Source organism: Corvus brachyrhynchos, unplaced genomic scaffold, assembly GCF_000691975.1.
Source record: "Corvus brachyrhynchos isolate BGI_N302 unplaced genomic scaffold, ASM69197v1 scaffold14, whole genome shotgun sequence".
NCBI lineage: Eukaryota > Metazoa > Chordata > Aves > Passeriformes > Corvidae > Corvus > Corvus brachyrhynchos.
In genome coordinates, this window is record NW_008239110.1 from 22,129,520 (window position 1) to 22,153,702 (window position 24,183).

A 24,183-nucleotide genomic window follows, 5' to 3' on the forward strand; every position below is an offset into this window, starting at 1 on the left:
GCTGTGTGGGTTTATGGTGTATCTATAGCTATAGATACACCACATCTATGGTGTGAGGTAGGAGGTAGAAGCATTAGTAGGTGTGAAAACCCATTGCAGAATGTGAGTTGCTGTCAGAGTTGGGCAATTTTTCCTTTTCCTCAGCAAGTGTGTTTTTGCCAAATAAAGCTGTCATTTTTGGTTAGCTGACACTGTTGAAATAAACCCTAATTTGTAAATAGAACTCTGTGATTAAAAGAAAAAGAAAAAAAAAAGGTGGGGTATGGCCCCCTGGATATGCTTTAACAAGTTTCCATGATGAAACACTTTCATCTATGAGGGTTAGAAAGTTAAATGGGAAGGAAACCACAGAAAGAAAGAAAGAAAAAGGAAGAAAGAAAAAGAAAGAAAGAAAGAAAGAATGAATATGGACATATTGTTCCTGTGCTCCGTGTGGTACTCCTCACCTGTGGGGTACAGTGCTTACCTTCTGTGTAGGGCCTGGGTTCCTCTCTGGCCCATCTTTCTGGAAGTGTAGTCCCAGGAGCAGTGAAGAAGTCTTGGGTGCTGCTGACAAGGAGGAGGCTTGCTCTTGCTCCTCCTCCTCTTCCTCTAGCCCCATAGCACTCCTCCCACCCCTGTGCTGGCAGCAGCACTTGCTGCAGCCCCTGCAGCTAATCAGGGAGAAATCTTTCTCCCCCGCCCCAGCCCCCACACCCTCAGAGAGTTGAACTGATGGGTGCAGAGCTCTGACAAGGGCCAGAGCCAGGTAAGGAGGAGGAGGAGCGGGGAGCAGGCGGGTGCCAGGGGAGAGCTGGTTGCAAGGAGAGTTACTCTCAGAGGCAGCAAGTTCTCTTTAAGTTGAGCTACCCACAGAACACTGTTCTAGCCACTTTGGAGCAAGGGCTTTGCCCTCTGCTTTCCTTCCCCTTGCACTGATGCCTGGGCAGCAGCATAGTCTGGGACATGCCGGTTTGAGTCACTGCTGATGAAGCTATTTTGTGCTGTACAAGGCACGGCTGGAGTCAGGGAGGGAGAGAGTCAGGCTTCGTGCTTTTTGACAAATGTCTGGGCTGTGTGCTGGAGAGGAGCAATTACATTTTAGCTCCTGATCTGCTAAACATTGAGATATTTTTGCAAAGTGCCAGTGCTTCAGGAGGAGGATCAGGGGTTTGAATCCTCACATGGAAAGTGACTCTTCTGTTCACCAAGACATATGCAGCTTCTGATTCTAATCTTAGTAAGCACTCACAGAAGCAAAGCACATCAGTTGGCCACAAGTTTAATTTTTATATGACTAAATTATTTTTAAAAAGTGATCTTGATAATAACAACTGATTTTGATTCAACTCCAAGGTACTTCCTGTTTGTAATGCACTTTGCTAGGTGTTCTAGATGCCTCTGTAAAGTGTAATTACAATTCATTGCTTCTCCAGAAAACTTTGCTCTATTCAGCTTTGTCAGATACCACCGAGTTGAGGGAGGAAAAGGAAGACAGAGGTTGGCTCTGCTGCCAGCTGTCTCTCTGCATGTCACTGCACACCTTTCCAGGTAGCACCCTACATTCTCTTTCAGCTGCAACCTACCCTGAATATCAGGGTATGACAGACCTGTGTGTCCTTCTTAAGAGAAGAGATAAAGTAAGGAGGACATTGCCTCTAGCTCCGACAGCTGGGGGCTGTGCCTGGACCACTGGTTCAGACCACTCTGCTTCTTGCTGTTTGCCTATAGGTTTTTGTAAATGTCTTTAATGTATTGCTGAAAGCATTTTATAAACTAAAGTAAAACTAAAACTTAACTGAAAAACATTTTTAAAAGGACTTCTACTTTTAGTTCTGCTCAGATGAGGTCTTGTTTGTTTGCCTAGCTGCTGTTTCAACATACAAATTCTCTTCATTGTGCTGTAGGGCGTCTCCTTCCTTGTGCTTTATGTGTGAGGTATCAAAGAAACCTGTCTTCATTCTTTCCTAGGAAATTCCTTCGAGCTCAGAAGAGGTGAATATTGCTTCTTCACTTCTCGAGTCCCAAGGACACCTACAGTCCTGTTAGATATGGGCCCTGATCTCTGTTAATGGTGGTCTGCATACATTGCTCCCTCTTGCCTGGTAGATCTAATGCCAGGTATCTAATGGTTTTTGTGTGGTGTAAGGCAACATACTAGGAAAGCCTCTCTGTAACACAGACATATAGTTGTCTATGCAGCATAACTGCTTATCTGCCTGATGATAGATGACTGCTGGGCTTTCTTTTTCTTACTTATTAACCACATAGATGTGCTAGGACATGCTCATCAGAGCAAGCTCAAGGGGCAGGCTGTGTGTTGACAGTAGTCTTGGACAGCTGTGGTGGGTTGGCTTCTACTCCAGCTGTTTGTGTGCTGTTAACAAAAGTGTCTTTGTCCTGCAGTCTCGAGAATTGCTGGGAAGACTAGGTCTGACCTGTGACAATACCTGGGGCTGTATCAATGTAGAGATTAATTCAGAGAAAGCATTTGTCTCTTTAGAAGATGGATCCATTGGAGCACTTGTTGCTTACTGCATGTTTTGCAATACAAGTGTTTCCCAAGAGTGGCAGTTTAATGAGGTCTTGCTGGCACTTGACAAACTGTCCTGTTGGCTTTCTGCTAGATGTCTGTGCAGCAAATTAAAAGATTGCCTATGCTATAAAATGGGACAGCCTTAAATGCTCTTCGTTTTGCTTTTCCACTGAAAGAGCATTCTGTTCTGCTTTGCTAAATGCTGCTGTGATTTAATCCCTGTGAAGTCAGTGGGCCAAATTGTTGGGGTTTATATACTGGTGTAAACTTCATTAAACCCTGTATAGCTGCACCTTCTGGCTCAGCGATATGTAGGCATAAATCATCATATTGCCCTTCCTACTGAATTCTGTAGAGTGACAGTATGGATAGTAAGGAGGTTTATTAATTATGATAAAGTTAGAGACATCCACATATAGACTACTGCCGTAGGCATGATTTAAAACACATCAAACAACAGATGTTCTGTGTTTCACAGAGGTAAGGTACATTGAGTAATGATAAAAACTGTCTAAGCTAGCCACAAACTCTTGCTAAACCATTAAGTAACTATTTCTCCCCCTTTTCCTTTCTGTTTTCATTACTTTGTGCCTATAAATTTGAGATGGAGAAGAAAATGTACCACTGAGGTGGTATATTTGGAACCTGGGCAGGGCTAGCTGCATTTGCTGTCCATTTTGCCAAAGCCATCCCATGTGAGCAATCCTGCAGGAACAAAAACAAGGAGAGGGACCCCTGACAGCACCCCTGCATGTCCAGCAGCTGTAGCCTGGAAGGACCTAATGGCAGCAGTGGGTTGCAGCCTTTGCTGACTTAGAGAGGATGGTGGTGTAGAGGACCCGGCTTGGGCTCTGCTGTGTCTTCCTCCTCTGTACCGCAGCCACACATCTCCAGCTGTTGAACTGGAATAAAAGGGTGATGCACTAGCTGTGGCTAGCACTGGCCGCCAGTGAGACTGTACAGAAGAAGGCGTTTGTCATGCACTTAGGAAACAAAGGCATTTAAGTAACAATCTGAGAAGCTGGTGTGAAGTGTTAAGCTTAAAACTGAAAAGCCTGAACAGCTGCCCGACTGGCAGATACTTGGGCAGAGAAAGTTTAGAATGTTAAATAACCATATAGAAACATACCACTGAGGTGCAGGAGCTAATCAGGCGTTGCTGCAGAAGTGCAGGCAGCTATTTCCTATTATGTTGCTAATTTGTACCTCCTATTGATTACTGAATTAGATAATGAGTCAAATTACTTTGCCTCACCATGAGCTGTTAATGGACAAAGGAATCTAAAGGACTCTGCTCCAGCTTCAAAATGGATGTTTCTGTAGATATTTAGAAAAGAAAAAGAAATATAAGAGAGCATAAAGCTGCCTATAGAATGTCAAACTTGCACAAGTAGGTGGCTGATTGGAGTGAAGCCACTGTTCAGCATGTCGCCCAAAATGTCATAAGAAAGATGCATGAACGTACTGCCTTTTTCTATACTTGGAAATGTGGAATGTTAAAAGAAGTGTCACTTTCCTCACTGAAGGGTAAGAACAAAGGAGAAAGACTTGTCCTGCTTGATCATTTCAGATCCTAGCCAGAAGTAGGAATTTCTCTTTGTGCAAAAAGAAGCAGCCCAGTTGCACTGTACATTGGGAAGCATGTAAAGCACCTTCTGATGTTTCATAGTTTGCTCCCTGGAGCCAAAACATATGGATGAGAGAGCCATGAAGGGAATCTTCTTGGCTGGTCTGTAATTGCATGTCTTGTTTGGTAACAATTAGTCTAGTTAGTGACAGGCATCTAGGAATTCTGTGTTTAAGAATCCTGTCTAGGAAGTCTGATATTATGACAGCTGTATGCTAATTTTCTTTCCAGATTTTAACATATGGAAAGGATTCCTGAATGAGTTTCTAGCTACACCAAGGAGTCAGTTGTTACAACCTTGAAGCTAAGTGAGAATATACCTTCTAGCCAGTCCCAAAATAGTTTACAAAACACCCAGATCACCAAAAAGTGATAAAACCCAAAATATCTTACAGAGATTTATTTAAATGCAGTTAATTTTACTTATGTTTTTCTAACACATTCAGTTTTCTAGAAACTTAAGTTGCTCGTACTAGTAGACTCAAGTCATGATAATTTAGCAATGAGAATTTGAGCTAGTTGTTATCTGAAGTTAGTTCAAAGGCTTTCAGAAGAACTTGAAAATTTCCTAGGCAAAAAGAGGAAGGTGGTTTTGAATTGATAATAAATTTAGTGTTTCACTATCTTTTTAACTGTTGGTTAAAGCAGCATGAAAGCTGTAAACCACTGTACAGTTAATAACCACAATTACTGCCTGCAAATAAATTTGGATTTACTCCAGCATTGGAGTGAAGGCTGTGAGTACCAGCTGTGGGGAAAAAAAATGGACTGGCACTGTGCAATAGCTAAAAACTTACATAAATTCTATGAATTGAGCTAACATGAACACTCACTTGAATCTGGAAAACTTAATTGAAGATTAATAAGAATCTACACTTAGGGTCCATGGTACCTCAGCCTCTTGCTCAAATCCATGGAGAACCTTGATGAAGATAAAAAGTCAATCAAATTGCTTTGGCTTTCAGCTTGAAGTGGTAGAGAATATGGTGTGTTTCAACAGATATTTCTCATCTGTGGCTGCAATCTACCCACCTTCTCTTAGAAATCTGTTTTCTTAATGCAGAAGTTACATAGAGACAGTTTTCAGCCTAGAAATCAAATGTGGCCATAAAAACTCCTCATGAATAAGCTCAGTGTGTAGCAGCCATTTTTCATATGTTGAGGCTTGTACTAGTAGGATGCAAGAATGCAAAAAATTTATTTGTTTATTTATTTGCTACTATGACATGCAGAGGAAATAGATGAATACCTTGAGGTAAAATAGGACTTTTCAGTCCGTTTCTAGGTGGAAATTAGATCTCCACTTGTTACCTGAGCTGGACCATTCTTGTGTTATGGTCTTTGAATTTTTCTTCATCTGACTTACCACCAAATTTTTAATAATCTTTCTCTGGCCAAAGATTGTTTAGAGAAAAAAACTGCCTTTCTTTGAAGGTGTTGTATTCTATGTCTCCAAACACCTCTTGATGTTTACCCAGACCTTGGCCTTCATGAGCAGCAACTCCAGTGTCCTTTTGTATCACAACTTTACTAAACTTACCTAGGGGTATCCCCTTACTTCATCTTCTAGACCCTCCTCGCTTTTACTAGCAATTTTTCCAGTGCAAATGGCCATTGTGGGTCAGTTAATGAATCTTCCATGGATTCTTCTATTGCTTTTCTTCTTCCTGACCATAGTTATTGTGTTCTTTGCAACCTAGATAGAAATCTAAAGGGCTGTAGAGATTGTGTGGGCTCTGTCGTATATACCAGCTGCTGGGTGCCCCTTCCATGCTGATCCCAGGGGATAACATGAGCCAAAGAACTGAAAGGTCTTATCCTCGCATAAGCAAGACATATGAGTTATTCATAGGTGAACTAGTGAACCCAGAACCCTTCATCTCTCTGGTGAAACTTGGATGCCTTCTTTAACAGAGATTGTGAGAGTGTCTCTTGAAAGGCATTCAATAAATTCCTCTGGATCAACTGTTACTTTTTGAAAGATATTTCTTGATGTTTTTCAGAAAGGAAAAGGAAATGCTTACAGATCTATTTTTTCAACTTCATTACAAAAGAGTAAATATACCGTTGAAAACCTGAAATATATTTAGTTGTATCAAATCAAAAGAAATAAGCACACTCATGCTACCTGCCAGGCTGAACTGTTTAACTGAAGTTATGAGTGGTGGTCTCCGACAGAGCATTTTTAGAGCTCATTATGCTGATATTTCTCTTCTCTAGGCAATGCTGGAATGGTTCACCTACCACTCCCTGTTTTTCAGTAAGTCTGAAGGCATGAAGACCAACAAAGCTTTGTTCCTTTCTGAGAGTTGGCTCAGACTTTGGTATTATTTGCACCAGGGATTTTGGAAATATTTGTTATCTTCTCTTGGAAATTTACTTTTCTCTTGATAGTAACATTGGCTAGAAGAATATGAGAACTGTAAGCTTATCATAATTAACTGACCAGTCTGGAGAATTTGCACAACAATGAAAAATGCAGCTTTCCATACACCTGGCTTAACTTTATTACCCAAAAGTAATATCTCATTTCCAGATAAACCATGCAGCTGTGTTATGGAAACTCTCTGTAATAGGGAGAGGGAGAATATCCTACATGCTGAAGATCAGCTGTGTTGTGTTCTGTTGGCAGTTTCTAGAACTTTTGGGAATTAGTGAAAACATTGAATATTCTTTTCTAGTGGACAGTCTGGACCTCCTGTAATCCTTTATAATTGTGGATCCTTTTTCTCTCCAGGCTAAAATACATATTACTATCTCAGAAGTAAGTTGATGCCCACTTTATTGCTGTTTTGCATCATCTGTCTGAAATCACTGGACAATACCAGTGTTTAAAAAATGCTGTCAGTTGCTCAGATCTGAGGTCAGGATATCAGTCTTTTACAGACTAGGCCAAGCCCATCACAACTGCTCGAGTGCCACTATATCTACAGCATCTAACTACTCAGATTAAAAACTGCAGCAGAGAGGACAGGAAGAGAGACTCAAGAAGATCAGTTTGTTGCAGTGGAGTTGTTAATGAATTTCAGAGCTGGAGTCAGCAAGAAACTGGGGTAGGACAGCTGTCAGGGCTCATAACCCACGTGCACTTCTGATATAAATGTTCTCTTAGTCATAAACATTCTTTGCCAGGATCTTTAAGCACCAGTATTAATGAAACTTAAAGTATTTCTTGTGCTCTACTGAACAGAAAGAGGCTTCTGGCCATTTTTACCTGTGTAGCTGTATTATATATCTGTGTAATATTTGTGCTGTGCTGGTGATAGACAAACCCAGGATGGGAAGGAATTTCCAGTCTCAGCATGTTCAATCCTCTGCTGGTTACGGCTTTGGACAACCCTATTGATACATTTATCCTATTCCATTTTAAAATAGATTGTTTGCATTCTTTGTGCCTAGGTAAGTCTGTTTCAGAAATCTGTTCATGTGATAGTTGAAAGCCAGTCTTCTAATTACCAGAACAGACATATTCCTGGCCAGTGTAATGACTGATCAGTATCTGCTGGCCTTGGCCATTGCTTAAATAGCTCTAGCTCACAACTGTATGTTGTCAACCCCTTCTCCACACTTCCACACTTTTCTTTCGTGTTTCTAGCTCATGAGTCACAGCTTATAGAAGTAGTGGTTCTTACAGGTCCCTGAAACTTCCTTCCATGTGATTTCATTCTAGGACTTCGGCTTCATCTTCAAGGTCATCCATATGTCCTTTATGCATCTGCAGTCATGCTCCTAATTAATGCTCTGTATTACCTTTGAATGATTAGAGTATTTAATTAGAGTAATTCCTATTGTACTTTCTTTGCTGAGACAAATAATGAAAATATCAAACAAAATTACTCCCCAAACCCACCTTGGACAAAATCTACAGTCTAGCTTTTCCCAGGCCTAGGAGTTTATTCAGACAAATCTATTCTTATCTTACCTGCTAGCCAGTTCAGTCTTGTTTTAATTCCTATCCTTTTCATTTTGGCTAACAATTTCCCTTGGGATATTGTAAAAGTTTCTTGTTTCTTTTTTCTTTAAAACTAAGTTTCCAGAAGGCTAGATTTATCCTATATTTTTGTCTTTAAAAAAATCTTTTATTAAAGGTGGATGTCAGATTAGTTTAACACAATCTGCATACAATGTATGTATGTAATATTCCATTTATCTCCATGTTTTTCATTTTTCTTTCCTTGAATTGGTTGTGAAAGCCTAAGGTTACTACATAGGTTACAGATCCATATTTTCCAACATTAGATTACCTCAACATTCTCATTCTTTCTTTAAACATAGCAATTGGATGTTATTCACCAGCTGTATAGCCTCATCCTCTTTTCCCCATCATCAGCTGAATAATTTATTAAAATCCTTGCTCCTGAGTTTCAACTTCATATGCCAGGTTTTATATGTTGAGAGCTAAGGTTTAGTCCTCTGCTGAGCGGCTTGAGTGCAGCATGACTTGCACCAACCTCAGACATGGTCATTTCCTGGTCATTAATTGCTGTCCTGCCTTACTCAGCCTTGTTGATTATAGACATATTTCAGCCTGGTTCAACCAAGTCCTATGGGACTGGCTTTACCATGGCCTTTAGAGTCAGAATCTGTTTGTTGTAGTGAATGTTTGGTGCTGCAGTAAGTGGATCAGGTGAAGTCAGGGATACCAGGAAAGACTCACAGCTGCTAACTGTTAATCAAGCCTCTTACCTTAGCTGAGACAAACCCAGGTGCAGTTCCCTCACCTGAATCTGACAAAATGTGTGACTTCATCTATCTCGCCTTCTCTCTCCTAACAGGATAGCTATCAAGTAGTGTACAGAGCTGCTGCTCCTCACAGATCTGAAAATGATGCCCTGCAGTGGTCTTAGTTTGTCTTGGTGTGAGAGACTGAGTACATCTAATTTTTCTGTGTCTTCTCATGTAGATGTAGAAGGAATTTTTTATTCAATTTATCATTGTCTTTGGAGTGGCAGGTGGAAACACACCTTCTTGCCATAGTTTGAAAAAAGAGGTGGTTACACCACCTACACAGTGCTTGACATTTGATAACACTTGACATGCTTGTGATGGTTATTTGGCATTTTTGTAAATCAGTGAGAACAGTCTGAAACGGAACAAGTTCTGATGCATTATGAAAAGAGAATCATGAATAAAGGAACAGGATCCTCAGCTCTCTCCCCATGATGATTTTGCCTTTGCAGTGAGCAGCTAAACTGGTAAGAGCATCTCTGACTTGAAAGTAATTAAGGCTTCTTTGTTAATTAAACAGAAGAAGAGAGATAAGTGACATTTGCATTTGCTGATGGCTTCTTTATGGTAAATGAATTGCCGGATGGTCGATGTTGATGTTTTCCAGTTGATTTCCTTTGGATTCTTGGCTGGGATTGTAGCAGAGATTATTATTGTCTCACACATCTGCTAGAGGATGCGTTTCCATTGTACCTCACTGCTCACAAACACATGAATAACTTCCACATTCACCACTTGTACGTGTATCACTGTGTATCACTGCATCAACATGGGAAGAAACATTCCGGTAGGCATACAGAGCTCTTGGATATGCTGCATGTGTTTGTTTTTCAGACCAACTGTCCCATCTGTGTGCTCTGTGCCTTCTTTTAATTGAATGTTGAGCAGTGGGGAACATGACTTAAGAAGTATGCTTTCTCTCAGTTTTTAGTGGTTACACTATAACTTTGTGGCAAGTTTTTGGTAGCAGGAGGCTACAAGGGTGGCTTCTGTGAGAAGCTTCTAGCTGCTTCCCAGTGCTAGCTGGCTCCAATATGGACTCACCACTGACCAAGGCTGAGCCCGCCAGCAGTGGTGGTAGCTCCTCTGGGATAACATATTTAAGAAGGGGGGAAAAAAGCCTGCATGATTGCAGTTGGAGAGAGGAGTGAGAATGTCTGAGAAAGACAGCTCTGCAGACACCAAGGTCAGTGAAGAAGGAAGGGCTGGGACATGCTCTGGGTGCTGGAGCAGACCTTGCAGCCCTTGGTGCAAACCATGGTGAGGCAGCTGTTCCCCTGCAGCTCATGGGGATCCATAGGAGAGCAGAGATCCACCTGCAGCCTGTGGAAGACCCACACCAGAGCAGATGGATGTCTGAAGGAGGCTGTGACCCCATGGGAAGCTGAAGCAGGTTTGCTGGCTGAATTTGTGACTCTGCGGGAGACCCACTGTGGAGCAGTTTGTTCCAGAAGACATGGAACAAACCCTGTGTGAGAGACCCACGCTGGAGCAGTTCGTGAAGAACTGCAGCCCATTGGAAGGAGTCATGCTGGAAAAGTTCAAGGAGGACTGTCTCCCATAGGATAACACCAGAGCATGGGAAGAGTGTGAGGACCCCTCCCCATGAGGAAGAAAGAGTGGCCGAGACAACGTGTGAAGAACTGACCACAACCCCCCATTGACACATGCCCTGTGCTGCTCAGGGGAGGGAGAGAAGATTGGGAATAAAGTTAAGTCTGGGAAGAAGAGAAGGGTTGGGAGAAGGTGTTTTTAAGATTTGGGTTTATTTCTCATTATCCTACTCTGATTTGATTAGTAATAAATTAAACTAATTTTCCTAAGTTGAGTCTGTTTTGCCTGTGAAGGTGACTGCTGAATGATCTCTCCCTGTGCTTACCTCAATCCATGGCCCTTTCAGAATATTTCTTTCTACTGCCCAGCTGAGGAGGGGAGTAATAGAGCTGCTTTGGTAGACACCTGGTGTCCAGTCAGGGTCAACCCACCACACCAACTTAATATTTTTGTGTCTGGAGACACTCCTGTTTGCTAGACTGGAAAAAAATATTACTTCAAAGGTTCCTGTATCCCAGCTGGAAGTGATAAACATTCCAACTCACCAAGCATGAATGTGTGTGTATAAACAGGACAGAGAGGTGTAATGCAGCAGAGAAAAATTATGTTACAAGATTTAAACCATGTTTTGTTTAACTTATTAGTATCAGTCCCATTTTTCTTCCAGACAAGTTTATCACAAGGATGTCAGTAGACTAAATCAAATGTACAACTGTAATGGAGCTGTATGGGCAGATTTAGCCATGATACACTCACTATTTACTATGCTGGAAAGCCTCTCAAGCAATGTTTTCAGTGAAGTATTCCATGTGTTCTTTAAGTAGAGAGAAACATAATTTTAGTAGCATCAGAGATATTTTGTTGTTTTTGTTTTTAATAATGATTTAAAAAAAAGCCTGGATGTGCTGGTTTGACCTTGAATTTCAGTGATTTTTAGGAACATATATCTCCTTGCATACTTTTCCGTCCTCATTCCCAGCAAAGAACCAGAATATTATATACTGGAACAAATTTGTTCTCGCACAGTGATAACATCTTTCTTGATTCTGTGCATACTCTCTACAGTTCTACTGCTAGTTTTCCCTGAAAGAATAGTGGTTACCCCAACCTGTAAGGTAACACTTTCACATTACCATTTGTGAACATCTTTGATAGTATGATTCCATTGTAGAGCTAAATCCAAATTTGAATGTTTAAAGAAAATACATTTTGTAGCGTTTGGCTTTGCCACTCCCCTTCCACTTAGTACTGGAAGTAGAAAGAATTTCAGTATTGAACTTCTTGCTGTGTTTATGTTCTTAAGGTTTGGCTTGGTTTTCTGAGGTTTTTTTGTGGGTTTTTTTTTTGGGGGGGGTGGTGTGGTGTTTGTTTTGTTTTTTGTTTTTGTTTGTTTTGGGGGGGTTTTGGTTGTTTTTTTTTTGAGCTCTGCAGATCCAAAGGAAGTCCCCTTCCACAACAAAAGAAAGAAGAGGAGACAGGATATGGACGCTAAACTGATCAACAACCCATACATCCTTCCTTCCTTCCTTCCCCATGTTAGCTTTCATACAATGTAGGATGCAGTAGGATGTCTTTTTTCACCTTGGATTCTTTCCGTATAACTTTTTTTAGGTTTTGCTATTTAAAATAACATTTACTGTTGCTCCTCCATCGTCAGCAACTCAGTCTGCCAACAGCAAATGCTATAAAAATAGGCAAGACTATATAGACTTACCTCTGACAATCCTATGAACTACAAAGGAAAAACAAAGTGAGGGTGAAGGCAGGAAAAGATGGGTCATCTGGAAAAAGTGATATAATATTCTATTTGCCTACTTTGTGTGTTGTTATCCTGATTTAGTGTTTATGTTGTCTGCTGGTTGTTTTATCCTCTTTTCCTCTTCCCACATTTATGCTCTCTCTTCTTTGCTTGTGTGAGTTAGTTTTACTCCTTTGTAAAGGACAAGTATGTTTAACGATCATTTTGTAAAATGAGTGAAACAGGGTTTTTTTCTCACTAGCTAGCTACCTGAGATCAGACTCTAGATCCTTTATGCCATTGCAAAATGTATCTCAGGTGCCTGCTGTTTAGAGGGGAGAAGGGCTTTAAAACCCAGAGGGCAAGTAAAAAGAGCTCAACTGGGAAACAATAGGAAATAATGTCCTTGGCATCACCTTACCCTGAAAAAATTGTTGTTTAAAAGTCAATTTAAGTTTTAGGGGTTGGCTTGCCCAGGAGTTGACAATGGTGGAAGTCAACAGGCATTCAGGCGTACTCATATATAGCAGAGAGCCTCAAAATTACTTTCAAAGTCCAGAGGGAAGGAGAAAATTATTCAGGCTTGGTGGAGGAAGAGAGGTAAAAGCATAATAAAATAAATAGGCAAGACAGACTCTTTCTTAAGGTCTTAAAGATGATGCATGGCTGGAGTTGTATAAAATGTGGTTTTTCTGCAAAAGTGATAACTCTTGGGGTACTGCATGTTACAAAGGCTCTTTCATATCAGGAGCCACACCTGACTCTGGGAGGAGAAGGTAAGAAAGCCTGAGGGGAGAAGAGTGATGAGACCTTGTTTCTGCAAGGATAGGGAAATGAGAAAATTTGCCCTCTGGGTGGAAAATGTCAGCCTCAATGCTCAGCTTGACCTGGGCGCCTTAGTAACGCATAGAAAAACCCCAAGCTGTCAGTGTGCTGAGTTATTTGCCTGTCTTTCTCTGACTTGTCTCTGGAGTCTGTCAGCCATGTTTTGTCTTACCAGGAAGCTCCTTGTGGGTTGCAGGGTTCTCTTTTGGGCCTAAAATTCCCATTTTCCTCCCTGCTTCAGTCCATGTTGGTCAATTCTTTCTGAGAGGAGCTGGTCCTACTCTGCATGGACAGGACAACGGCAACACCCAGGCAGCTAAATTCTGTTGTCCTTCCCAATTTCTTTATTGCAAACTGTCATGATTTTACTTCATGATGGGTGGTATTTGTTTTAATTACAGATTCAGTTGCTGGTGTCAGTGATAAAATAAGAATCTTACCTTTCACTTAAAAATAAGTTTCCAGCATTTGTAGGTGTTGAGAAAGAGTTTGAAAATGTGGTAATGTACTGTGTATTGTACTCTAGAGGCTTAAAGGCTAGGAAACAAAGCAGCAAATTTTAACCCCCCCTTTATTTTATTTCTGTTTTACCATGTGAGGTGGCTGAAAATCCTTTTTCCTTTTTCTTTCCTTTTTTTTTTTTTTTTGGCAGTTGCTTTATAATTTTCAGCTACATGGATTGATAAAACTGCAGATCAAAAATCACTTCTTAACTTCTAGGATTTTTAATTAGAATTTCTATGTGAACATCTCTGCAGGTTTTCAGCAGACAATTGAGGAAATATAAAGAGAAAGAACATCATTTTTATATGAATGTTCAGCATTGTTGGATAGCTCCTGAGTTTGTATGTAAATGTTACTGAAACTACAGTCTGTCAGTAAGTAGAGCAGGGCAGTGCTGCCTCTGGTTTTTGCATTGTGCCAGCTACTGCATAGATGGACCCCAAACTTAGTAAAATAGGTAAACTATTTGGAAGAAGAAGGGCATGTGTCTGTATTATGAATTATGGTGTTTGTTCCAGGGCAAAATTATCTTTTTTTCTTAAATCTTTAAAGGATTCAGGACTAAGTCATGTCGAACAATGGTGTGCTCATCCAAGGAGAACTGCTGAGTGCATTTAATAATCTTCACTGGTTGTCTCAGCACAGAGTGTGCTGATTATAGATAGTGCTGCCTTCAAAAGCATGCTGTTAGCAAGAGCGTGAGGTTTATTTTGGTAGATCAGATATGCACATTGCTTCAGACAGTCTCAGATGTCCAGCTGCTGTTGGGAAAGCAAGAGTTTCAGGCATAGTTGCTCCTTGCTTTGACCTCTCCCATTGTTTTCTGAGGGGTGGGGAGGATTGCAAATTTTGTATTCCTTCTGGACATGGCACTTAGTGTCCTGGTCTAGTTGACATGGTGGTGTTAGGTCATAGGTTGGACTCAATGGTCTCAGAGGTTTTTTCCAACCTAATTGATTATATGATTCTCTCCCCCGGTGTAACTGTACTAGACACTGAAAGTGTTGGCAGGTGAGAGTAAATACTTTTGTTTGTGTCCTATAACCCTCTAATTTATTTGTGTGTTTTATTTCAAATGCAGACTTTAGTAATGTGCCTGATGTCACATCCAGTTTGAAAAGGAGCAGCACTGATGGCACTCTGGACCAAGTGCCACACAGGGAGAAGACTGATCCACCTTTCAGGGTAAGAACATGCTTGACACAACAATCCTTATGAACCAAAAGGCAGTATTGCGGTGTTAATGCTCTGCATTTTGTTGAAAAGAATTGAACGTGGGGCATTAATTTGAAACATTTTGTATGCATATTAGCTGTACTTGATGTTTTAGTATCTTGAGGTTGCCCTGACAGGTCAGTATATACAGCACAGCTGCTGCATCTGCAGGAGCAGTGTGATGGCGGCAAAAGGCAAACAGGTAGAGACTTGTCAAATTCATTTTTCTGTGTGGCTTGAGCCCAGTTCCTGCAGAGAACAGTAAAGCTGCTACAGCTTTCTAATTGATTCAGTTTGTTTTGTCTTTTTGCTGATATTTCCAGGGCTTGCTATTAATATTGCAATGACCATAGCAATGCTATGTCACTAGTTTTATACTGGACTGCAGACTTAGAGAGGTGCAGTGTTTGAGAGACAGTGATTGCCACTCTCTAATTTGGAGACCCTTTATGTGTCTGCAGTTACTGTTTGACTTTGGCTGGACTAATGGTTGTCCTTCTCTCAGCCAGGACTTTGGGGGCTGAGGCAGGAATACCCAGAATTAGTGTCCACCTTCAGATGCACTGGTCTCCGAAGAGCAGCTTTTTGTCCATTTTGCTCTGAATCAGGCAAACTGCAACCTGTGTCCAATTCAAGTGCATATGGTTTTGATCCTCCCAACTGCAAGTGTGGGTAGTGTTTTTGTGTTGGTGGCCATGATTTTACCTGGCATTGCCATTCTGACAACAGAAATGCGTTTTTAAATTCTGTTGATGAGTTGGTTGTATCTTCAAGCAAATTTGTGTTAGCACTTGTGTTAGCACTCTTGCATAACAGGAATGACGTTAGAGTTTTTATGGTTCTGGAATATATTACTGTCTTGTGCTAGGTTGTATGAGAAATTGGTAGAGATGAGGCAGAATGTAAAAACTCAGAAGACTGGAATAGGGAAGATACATTATGCCTCTAACCATACTGAGAGGAGCTGTAAATCTTACTTTTGTAATTACTTTGTAACCTAATTCAGTCTTATATAGGTGATTTTATGCCCTTTCCCGAGAGAATAAGAAGCTCAGTGATTGTGGGTCTTCAGCCCATCTCCTGCTGCTCAGGGGGATTCCCACAGGGATGATCTGTATCCTGTGTAACAATTGCTTATGCTTCCCCCAAGTCTTTGCAACCAGAAAAGAATAAACTGGATTTTCTCCCCTTAGGACACGTTGCTCCTTTGAAAGGAGTATAGTGGATTTCTCTGCTCTGCTGTTTTAGGACTTCTACCTGGCTTTAGGGGTGGGGATCTTTGTGGGAGCACAGCAGAGGTGACCCTGGAGCTTAGGATGCTTTGATGGCTGTTTGCACCAGGCCAGACTCCCCTGGGTGCCTTGGGGTGTCCTGCTCGCCCAGAGTATGTGCTGTCCCCCGTGCACTGTATGAACATAAATGCTGACCTTCTGTCCTGATGCATGGGAGGAGATTCTGGGGCACCAGCTTTGCTTTAGCAGAAGAACAAAGCCAGTCGTGATGGCCTGTGTCAAATACACCAGGTGCCAGAAAATTAGGGAGAGTTCCAAGGATTTAAATACACAGAGAGCAATTGATGTACACTAGTTGTTGCTCCTAATGCACTAAATTTGCTTCAGTGCTCTGAATTACATGCTGCAATTAAAGCTCAAAAAAAGAGGGGAAAATGGACAGGTCTGCTCCCTGCCCTCCCTCCAGCCTCAAATCTGTCAGATTCAGCAGTTATTAGGGCTTTTGCATGATTTGCTGAAGTAATTGCCCATTCTGTATTGCAGTTCACTTCTTGAACTGACATGCAGGTCTGCTAGTGTCATTTTAAAAACTATCTGAGGCTGTCCTAGTTTTGTAGGTACAAGGGTGGAAAACAGCCTAGCAATCAGAGGCAGTCTGACTTGGACTGCAGCTGTAAACGAGTCTGTGACAGCTCTACAATTTCTGCAAATGGTTTGTAATTGATTGCTGTCTTTCTGTTGGAGGGTGCCTATTACCGTCAGAGCTTTTTATCTGACCCTTTTGATATCTCCAATAGATGTAGAAGTAAAGAAAACCCAAACCTAACAGTTAAGTTCAGGTGGTGTATATTGTATGTGCTTTTGTGCTTGTGTATAACAGGAATTAAAATTATTTCTGTTTTTATAGCTGTAATTTAGGACTGCTCACCAGATGAACAATAACTATTGCTAATAAAAGCTAGTTTGAGGAAATTGTGCAGTCTCAAAAAGCATAGCATCTGGATTTGGGGTTGTGGATATTTTTTTTCCCTTTGCCTTCTGTTTCCTGCATGTGCTGGCTTGACCTCCCACGCCTGTAGGACACCATTAGTGCAGTAGGCAAGTAGGCGATGCTGCAGAGGTATGGGGGAGAGGAGCTCTGTAAGCACAGCTCTGTGGAGGAGAGGCTGGCGGTGCTGAGAGTTCTGAGCATAGCCTGGAACAACAGGCAGTTTGGTATTATTTCAAGGGAGACACAGCTAGAGATGCTCACTTTCCAGTTGACAGCAACTGTAGATGTAATTGTTTGGCTCTGAGGGAGCAGGCTCCTTTGAAGTTTGGTTGATATTTTCCCGTAACATGTAAGTAAACAAAAAACAGTCTTAAAGCTTTGGATGTTATGGTTGCATGTCTGATTTCTGGATTTTGTGTTTCTTGTTTGGAGCATTTTTGTTTGTCTGTTTTTCACTATTTTCTTCATCTCATACCAAGCTAAGGTTAGGCATCGTCTTAACTGCAAGTACAGTGAGGCATTTCAGAAGTGCCTTGTAATCTCAAAGAAATAAGTCTTTTGTTGCATGTGTACTACATTCAAATGCACCTTCATTCAGTCAGTCATTCATTGATTTTTTTTTGTAGGCTGAGAAATGAATGTATTTAGGATAGTTATATGTTTGTCTTTCATCTGAGAGCTAACAAATCAATTAGGAGGGCAAGAGAGGGTAGTATCGTTCCAGAAATGGAAGCCGTCCCTTAAGTTATAAAATATTATTAAAAATACATGGATATCAAGAACCATCCATTCCAGATGCTCATTAGTTCTGACAGCTCTGTATTCTCTGGGATACCTCATTTGTACTTTAATACCTTTAACCTTATTTTCAATTTTATAGATAGGGATAGATACTGTACTTCTAACACATTTTGCTGCAGTACATTTTCAAACTGTGTTAAAATACTGTTTATGTGGCAATAGCATGTTGTCATTGCTAATGTTGTTTCTGGAGTATGTAGGTGTTCTGTTGACAGAAGAATATGTGACCTCAGAAAATGTGGGAATTGAGCATACCTGTCGGTGTAATTAAGTTTAGTTGTGTTTAATCATTTTGAGAACTAATTGTCTGTGCTCCTGGTACTTAGTTAAATCCTGGTATGTTGGCAGTTGCCAAGAATCAAGCTTTCTGTACATCAAAGTAGCGTGAAGCTGAATGAACAAAAGATGCAACTTTTCCTTTCTAGCCCACTGTTTTTTTAAGATGAAGTTTAGTAGTCTGTTACTAACTTGCTTATCTCTACTTTGTACTTTCAGTGTATTAAAAATAACCTGTTATGAAGCATAGCTAGAAGGGGAAATTTTACTATATAATTACCTATTATTTTAAGGTCTCTAGAAAGACTGCTGTGATCTGACTTTTGGTTGCTCTGAATCTTTTGAGTGTCGTCGGAGAGATGCATTTCTGAAATCATGTTAAATTCTAACAGACATAAAGAAGTAACTTCATATAAATGCATGTGTGAGAAGGGGAAGATGTATTTTCACTTCAAGTATTTTACAGATCATAAGAAAAAACCTTAGGGTATACTCTCTGCAAATATCTCACATAACTTCATTATATCCTCAGCCGTATCTTAGAGGTCTTTAAGAAACTCAAGAAACCCAGTAAAAATAGCTGGTGTGATGGCTTTTAATCATTACAGAAGTAGTCAATGAATGCAGAGTGGTTTTATGGTAGCATCTTCAAAAATTAACATTGCAGGTGCAGAAATGGAAGCTGCCGTGTGAGAAACTTTGAATGTTAACAAAAATTTGCTTTCTAAAGAGTGGTCAACTGCTTTCAGTTTTGTAATGCTTTTGAAATGGTGCTGTATTTCTTTCAAACAATGAAGTAAAATTGATCCTGGGAGTAAGTTGAATACAGAAACTTGGAGAAATTGCCTTTGCTGTTGCCTCTTGAAATAAGTCACTTTACTCTCAGCACTGGTTATTGACCATACATGAATGTCTGTATATGAGGACAAATCTATCCCCATCACTTCTTAATAAAAAAGAAATAAAAAATTCTGTACACTGCAGAGGCAGAAAACAAACTTTTTTTTCCCTTGGGAATACCATTCTTACTGCAATGACCAGAAGTTACAGTTAAAAATCTTTGAACACCTTTCCCTAGCTTGAGCTTATTTAGATTATCTCAACTAATTCATCTTCCCCTCCTGTTTCATGACCATGTTCACTTTCCCTTTATCTGATAAGGAAATGAGAATTCATGGCAAGTCTGATCAGCAGAGTTCATGGCACCTTTAGCAAACACAAATCTGCATCTCCTGCAGGATGGAGCATTTTCATCAAATGCTTTCAGCTTTTCATGGGGATGAGGTCCAGGTCAATATGATGGCACAACTTGAAATGCCCATTTTTAGATATAGCGGACAAAAAGAGGGTGGAAAAAATGTGTCCTTGTGTGTTTCAGAAGTCTGATTTTTGAATGCTTGAGTTTCCTATGTAATATCAAATCATCCTTCCAGTGTTTTTGAAGCTTGTGTGTTCTGTTTATTGTGATGCCGATTGTTGACATTCTTCCACTTGCCAGGGCAGTGAGAAGTACATTTCCATGAAGTTGGCATGTCTGGGACCGTGGTGAGAAATCTGGTTTTTGGTCTCCCTGCACACAGTGCTGCTTTTCGTGCTCAAGGAGCCAACATATACATATGCCTGACTTGGGCAACTGTTCAGGGTTTTTTTTGTAGCTCCAGTCTAAAGTACATGTGCAATTGAGCAGCTCATTTCCATATCTGATGATGCCCAGGAGGTGTGAATGCAGTCAAAAGCAAACCCATCTTCCAAGTTCTACATCATGCAGCTATCTTAGGAGGCTTCCCAAAACAGATGCAAAATATATGTGTTGGGATGTCAAAAAGGAAATCCCTGTTACCTATTAGTTGATTTCACACAGCTATTTCTATAATGAAAATCAGTGAGTATTGTAAAGAGTTCGCTGCATTTTGTGGTTTTGGCCTCTTGTATATACAGTATAGCCCCCACTGGAGGGGTGGTTTTCATAAGTTGCAGAAATTAGTATTTTGTCTTCAAAATCTCTAAAGCTGATTTCAAAACCCCTTCACCAGTAGTAGGACCACAGCCATCAACCTCTCATGCAGAATAATTTAAGGGTAAAAATCCTGAGGTACAATATACTTTGAGGTCTAGGTTCAAACCTGGATGAGAGAAAATCATCTCTTTGCTGGTCTGCCTGAATGCTCAGCTGTTAAAGAAAAAAAAAAACATGGTTTGATTTTTGGGGAGAGGAAGGGGGCAACTGTGGTAGTTGCCATGGAATGGCAGGGGTGGAAAGTAGTTAGTAATAATTAGTCACACAATTTCAGTCCAGTCCCAACAGAAAATTCACGCAACTGTTCAATGTGTGGAAGATTTGAATGGTATTTTATCTTCCAGAAGAATGCAAGTGGATGCTAGGAATGATGTATTCCTATGATTTATTACCATTGTACACTGTGATCTGTAGTAGATGTACTGTGGAGTAGTTCAGGGCACTGTTGTTCGAAACACACCCAACTGCATTCTACTGCTGCTGTCAGTAAATGTAATCCTATTTATTATATGGATCATATGTATTATATATAATATATATGTGGTAGTTCACTGATTTATTTTGATCTGGTGATGACACTCATCACTCTCAGAGATGAGTATGAGATCACCAGACTGACTATGTGTCTACAAGCAGTGTATATGAAATAATTTTGTTAAGCAGACTGTGAAAATCAAAAATCTTGGGAAGGGAATATTAGTAGTAGCCAAGTAAACACCAATTGTTGAGCTCTATTGAAAGAAAGCCAAGCAGCAATGACCAGAAGCTCAACAGAGCCCCAAACCCATTTCTTGTATGGAGGCAATTCCAGCTGAATGTCGTGATGGCTTCTCATTAGCTCTGTTTTGCATTGCCTGGGCATTTCCCATTTGCTCAGCATGTCATTAATTGCAGGAGAGCTGCCTGCCTGAAGGTTTACTCAGCATCCATAGGACATTAATGATTTTTCCTTTATTTTAATCATGAAAACGTCTCTTTAGCAGTTGATGAGATCTAAAAGCTTGGGGAGTAGTCTGCAATTAACATCTTTTTTTTTTTCCTTCGTAGGAGGGGGATTAACAACATGGTAGTCTCAAAATCATGTATAACCTCTGCAATCCAAGTGTCATTTTCTTCCAAATGTGACATGCATTTAGGGAATCGCAGAGCTAACATGGGAAAATAGCATGTTTCTCAGCAGTGGTTTCCTTGATTCATTTGTGCCTGGAGGGGACAGTTCTGCATTGAAAGCATGACAAGCCTGTGGGGAGTTCTGCTAATTATTGTGCTTCCCTTGCAGATAGCCCTGCCTATAGTGACCCCTACCAGAGTTGGTGGCTCTGTAGAGAGGCTGCCGGACCCCTGCTGTCTTCTTGTGCCTTTTGAGAAGGATATCAGTGAAACTGTAGCCTGTTAGGAGTTCATAAGAATTTTGCTAATTAATCTAGGTTTCAGTATATTAATCGATTGCTCAGAGAAGGCACCAGAACTGGTAGACTATAGGTTACAGAAGACTTGCTGTAAACCTACCAGTGAGTGCTACTGCCCTGTACTGGATTTCATTTTGTTGCACTGACCCTGCAGTTCTGCATCCCCTAGGGATGGCCCAAAATTCAAATGTAAGAGTCGTGAGTCTTGGCTAACACAGCAAAGGAGCTTCAAAACCACAAAGCTGAAAGCATGGAAAGTGCTGTATCTAATGTGAGCCTGTAACCAGGTCAAGCTGTAGATGGAGACCTGCTTGCCTGGTTACTGCTAGGGAGGCACAAGAATGGTAGGAAAGAAGACCAAAGAGCCTCCACAGTATGTGCAGTTCTTGCATGCAGAGGTGTGACCTTGTGGTGCTTTGTTTTGTGCTGTTACATTGACTCTCTACAGCCTGGGGGGAAGGGGTATTTGTTGTCCTTCCTCCAAATGAAGGAAATGTCCTCTCAAAAGTACTGAGACGGCTTTTGGTGTAAAACATGCAGATGGTTTTGATCAGGAAAAGAAATTGTGCTGGGTTGATGCTTGCAAATGAAGGAAGCCAGTGGGAGATGACTTATAACGCAGCTTTTCTTTGTAGTCATCTGGGAAAAATCCATAAGGCTTACCTGCAGATGGAAAGGGAAACATATGACAACAGCTCTGAACCATTGCAACAGGATCTGGTTAGCAGTGTCTCTGGAGACGCCCGTGACTTCATTGATGAAGGGCAGGAAGCTGCCTGGGAGCCCACCACCCCGGGCCTCCAAAAGCAACTCCTGTCACCTGCAGTGCAGGAGATGACAGCAGCATTTCACTTTGCAGTGAAAGGCAGAGATATCTAATCATGCTTCTGACAGACCTAGGGAACTGGGTAACATCTATGCCAGCTGCAGAATATTTGGTGGTTTGTTTCTTCTTTTTAAAAATCAAGATACTATTCAGTTACAGTGCTGACAGTAACATATGTGTTTTTTTCCTTGAGATGCAAAAGCATCTAAGGCCAATTTTAGTGCATGCCAAGGTATGTGATGTGCCCAGCAGTCACCTATAGCACACCAAGTCACTTTAAAGTCGCAAAGTTTCAGTATAGGATTTCAGACAAATACTGCATCCTGGGTACCATCATAACTTCAATGAGGCTTTGATTCCTATTTTGCTCTGTCAGGAACATCTAATGACAAAGGTAGACCTGAAATTCCAAAACTGAAAAACGTCTGCTCCCTGCAGCAAATTCTGAAAAAAAAAAAGATAACAAAAAGGTACATGGAAAAATGGAAGAGGCAGAAGAATTTTAGGAAAAAAAAAAAAAAAAAGTAAGGGGTTAGTTGAGTCAGATGCACAGGGAGGTTCCACCAAATTTTCAAGTTTTGTTACCTGTTGTCTCTTGTTCACATTCTGTGAACAGACATAGACTTCCTCTCGCATGGTGATTATTTCCTTCTGAGACAGCAGAATCCTGCTGCAGTGCCTAAACAAAGCCTTGCCAAAACCAGGGGAGAGGTTGGTGTAGAGTTCAGAGAATCTATATTTGTCTTTACAGGGGAGTTACTGTGTCTTTTAAGATTTGGAATGAGAAATGCTGACTACTAACAAGAACAGATACGAGTTGCCTTCTCTGCCTCCAAAGGTGGCACACTGCAAAACTACATTGTGAAACATGAATGCAACTGCAAAGATAATGTCTCAGTGGTTGCCATAGTTTCTAATTCAGTACTTGAGAAAAGTTTTTGCATTCAGCACAAAACAATTCGAGTGAGAATGTTACAAACAATATTTAAGATGCTTGAAATTAAAAATAAAACAATAATTCATTTTAAACATTTGGAATGCTAATTCTTTGTATCACTGGAATTAAAGCAAGTGTCTTCACTGTGGTCAATTATGCTTTGAAAATACATTTTGACGGCATTTAAAAACCATGTTATTAGTATAATAAGCATGACAAGAAAATACGCAGAAAAATCATCCACCCACAGTTATAAAAAGTAAAAAACAGGCTCCATCTAGATCAGTGTAGAGATCTGGAGCTGAGCTGTTTTAATCCTGAGCTTATAATGCTTAGAGACCACTAACACCGTAGAGCTCCTGTTACTGCAGGGTGTGTAAGTACATGCTCTGTGTGTGTGTGTATATATATATATGTATGTGTGTGTGTGTGTGTACATATGTATGTTGTGTCTATGAATTATGCTTCTGTGCTACCAGTGGTCCAGACTGATGTTACAAAGTGCTCAGGATTGTCCTGGAGGCAAGCCACTGTTTCCTTTCATTCAAAGTGTACACCGATGGAGCAAAATTAGCCTTTTACCTTCATGCATTAAGGGCAAAAGCAGGATGGGAAATGAACTGGATGCAGATAAGCACACCTACACATATCAGGACAATAGAGGGAAGCCTGTATTTTGAAGGATGTCACTGTTATGGTAACTATCAAGCCTGGTGCCACTGAAATGGAAAGATGAAAACCAGATGTTGGTAAAGGGAATGTGCGTTATTCAAAGTACACAGGAACAAACAACAGGGCTATGTCATTTTTCCAGTGATCTTAAAAATATTTCACAGTGATGGATTATTTCACTTGTTTTTGAAAAGTGCTTGAGTGCTGCTTGTGTGCTTCTAGAGAAAAAGAAAGGCTAAATGAAAAGCATTCATTCATTTGCTTTGCTTTAGTTTGTGTTGTTCCCTTTTTTGATTTGTCCAAGTCCCTCAATAGG

At 40.6% G+C, this 24,183-nt stretch overlaps 1 protein-coding gene across 6 annotated transcripts in view; it reads left to right on the forward strand.

The window, feature by feature from the left end:
- The window catches only part of TIAM2 (T-cell lymphoma invasion and metastasis 2), a 138,436-nt gene that overhangs the window by 92,138 nt on the left and 22,115 nt on the right, over window positions 1-24,183 (forward strand). For 5 of the 6 annotated variants that reach the window (XM_017739480.1, XM_017739485.1, XM_017739481.1 and 2 more), the window contains one exon: window positions 14,573-14,676. In XM_017739480.1, coding sequence (XP_017594969.1) covers window positions 14,573-14,676 — 104 coding nt within the window. Of the gene's footprint in view, window positions 1-14,572; window positions 14,677-17,052; window positions 17,279-24,183 lie in introns of those variants that run through there. The other variant, XM_017739486.1, reaches the window with a different exon arrangement.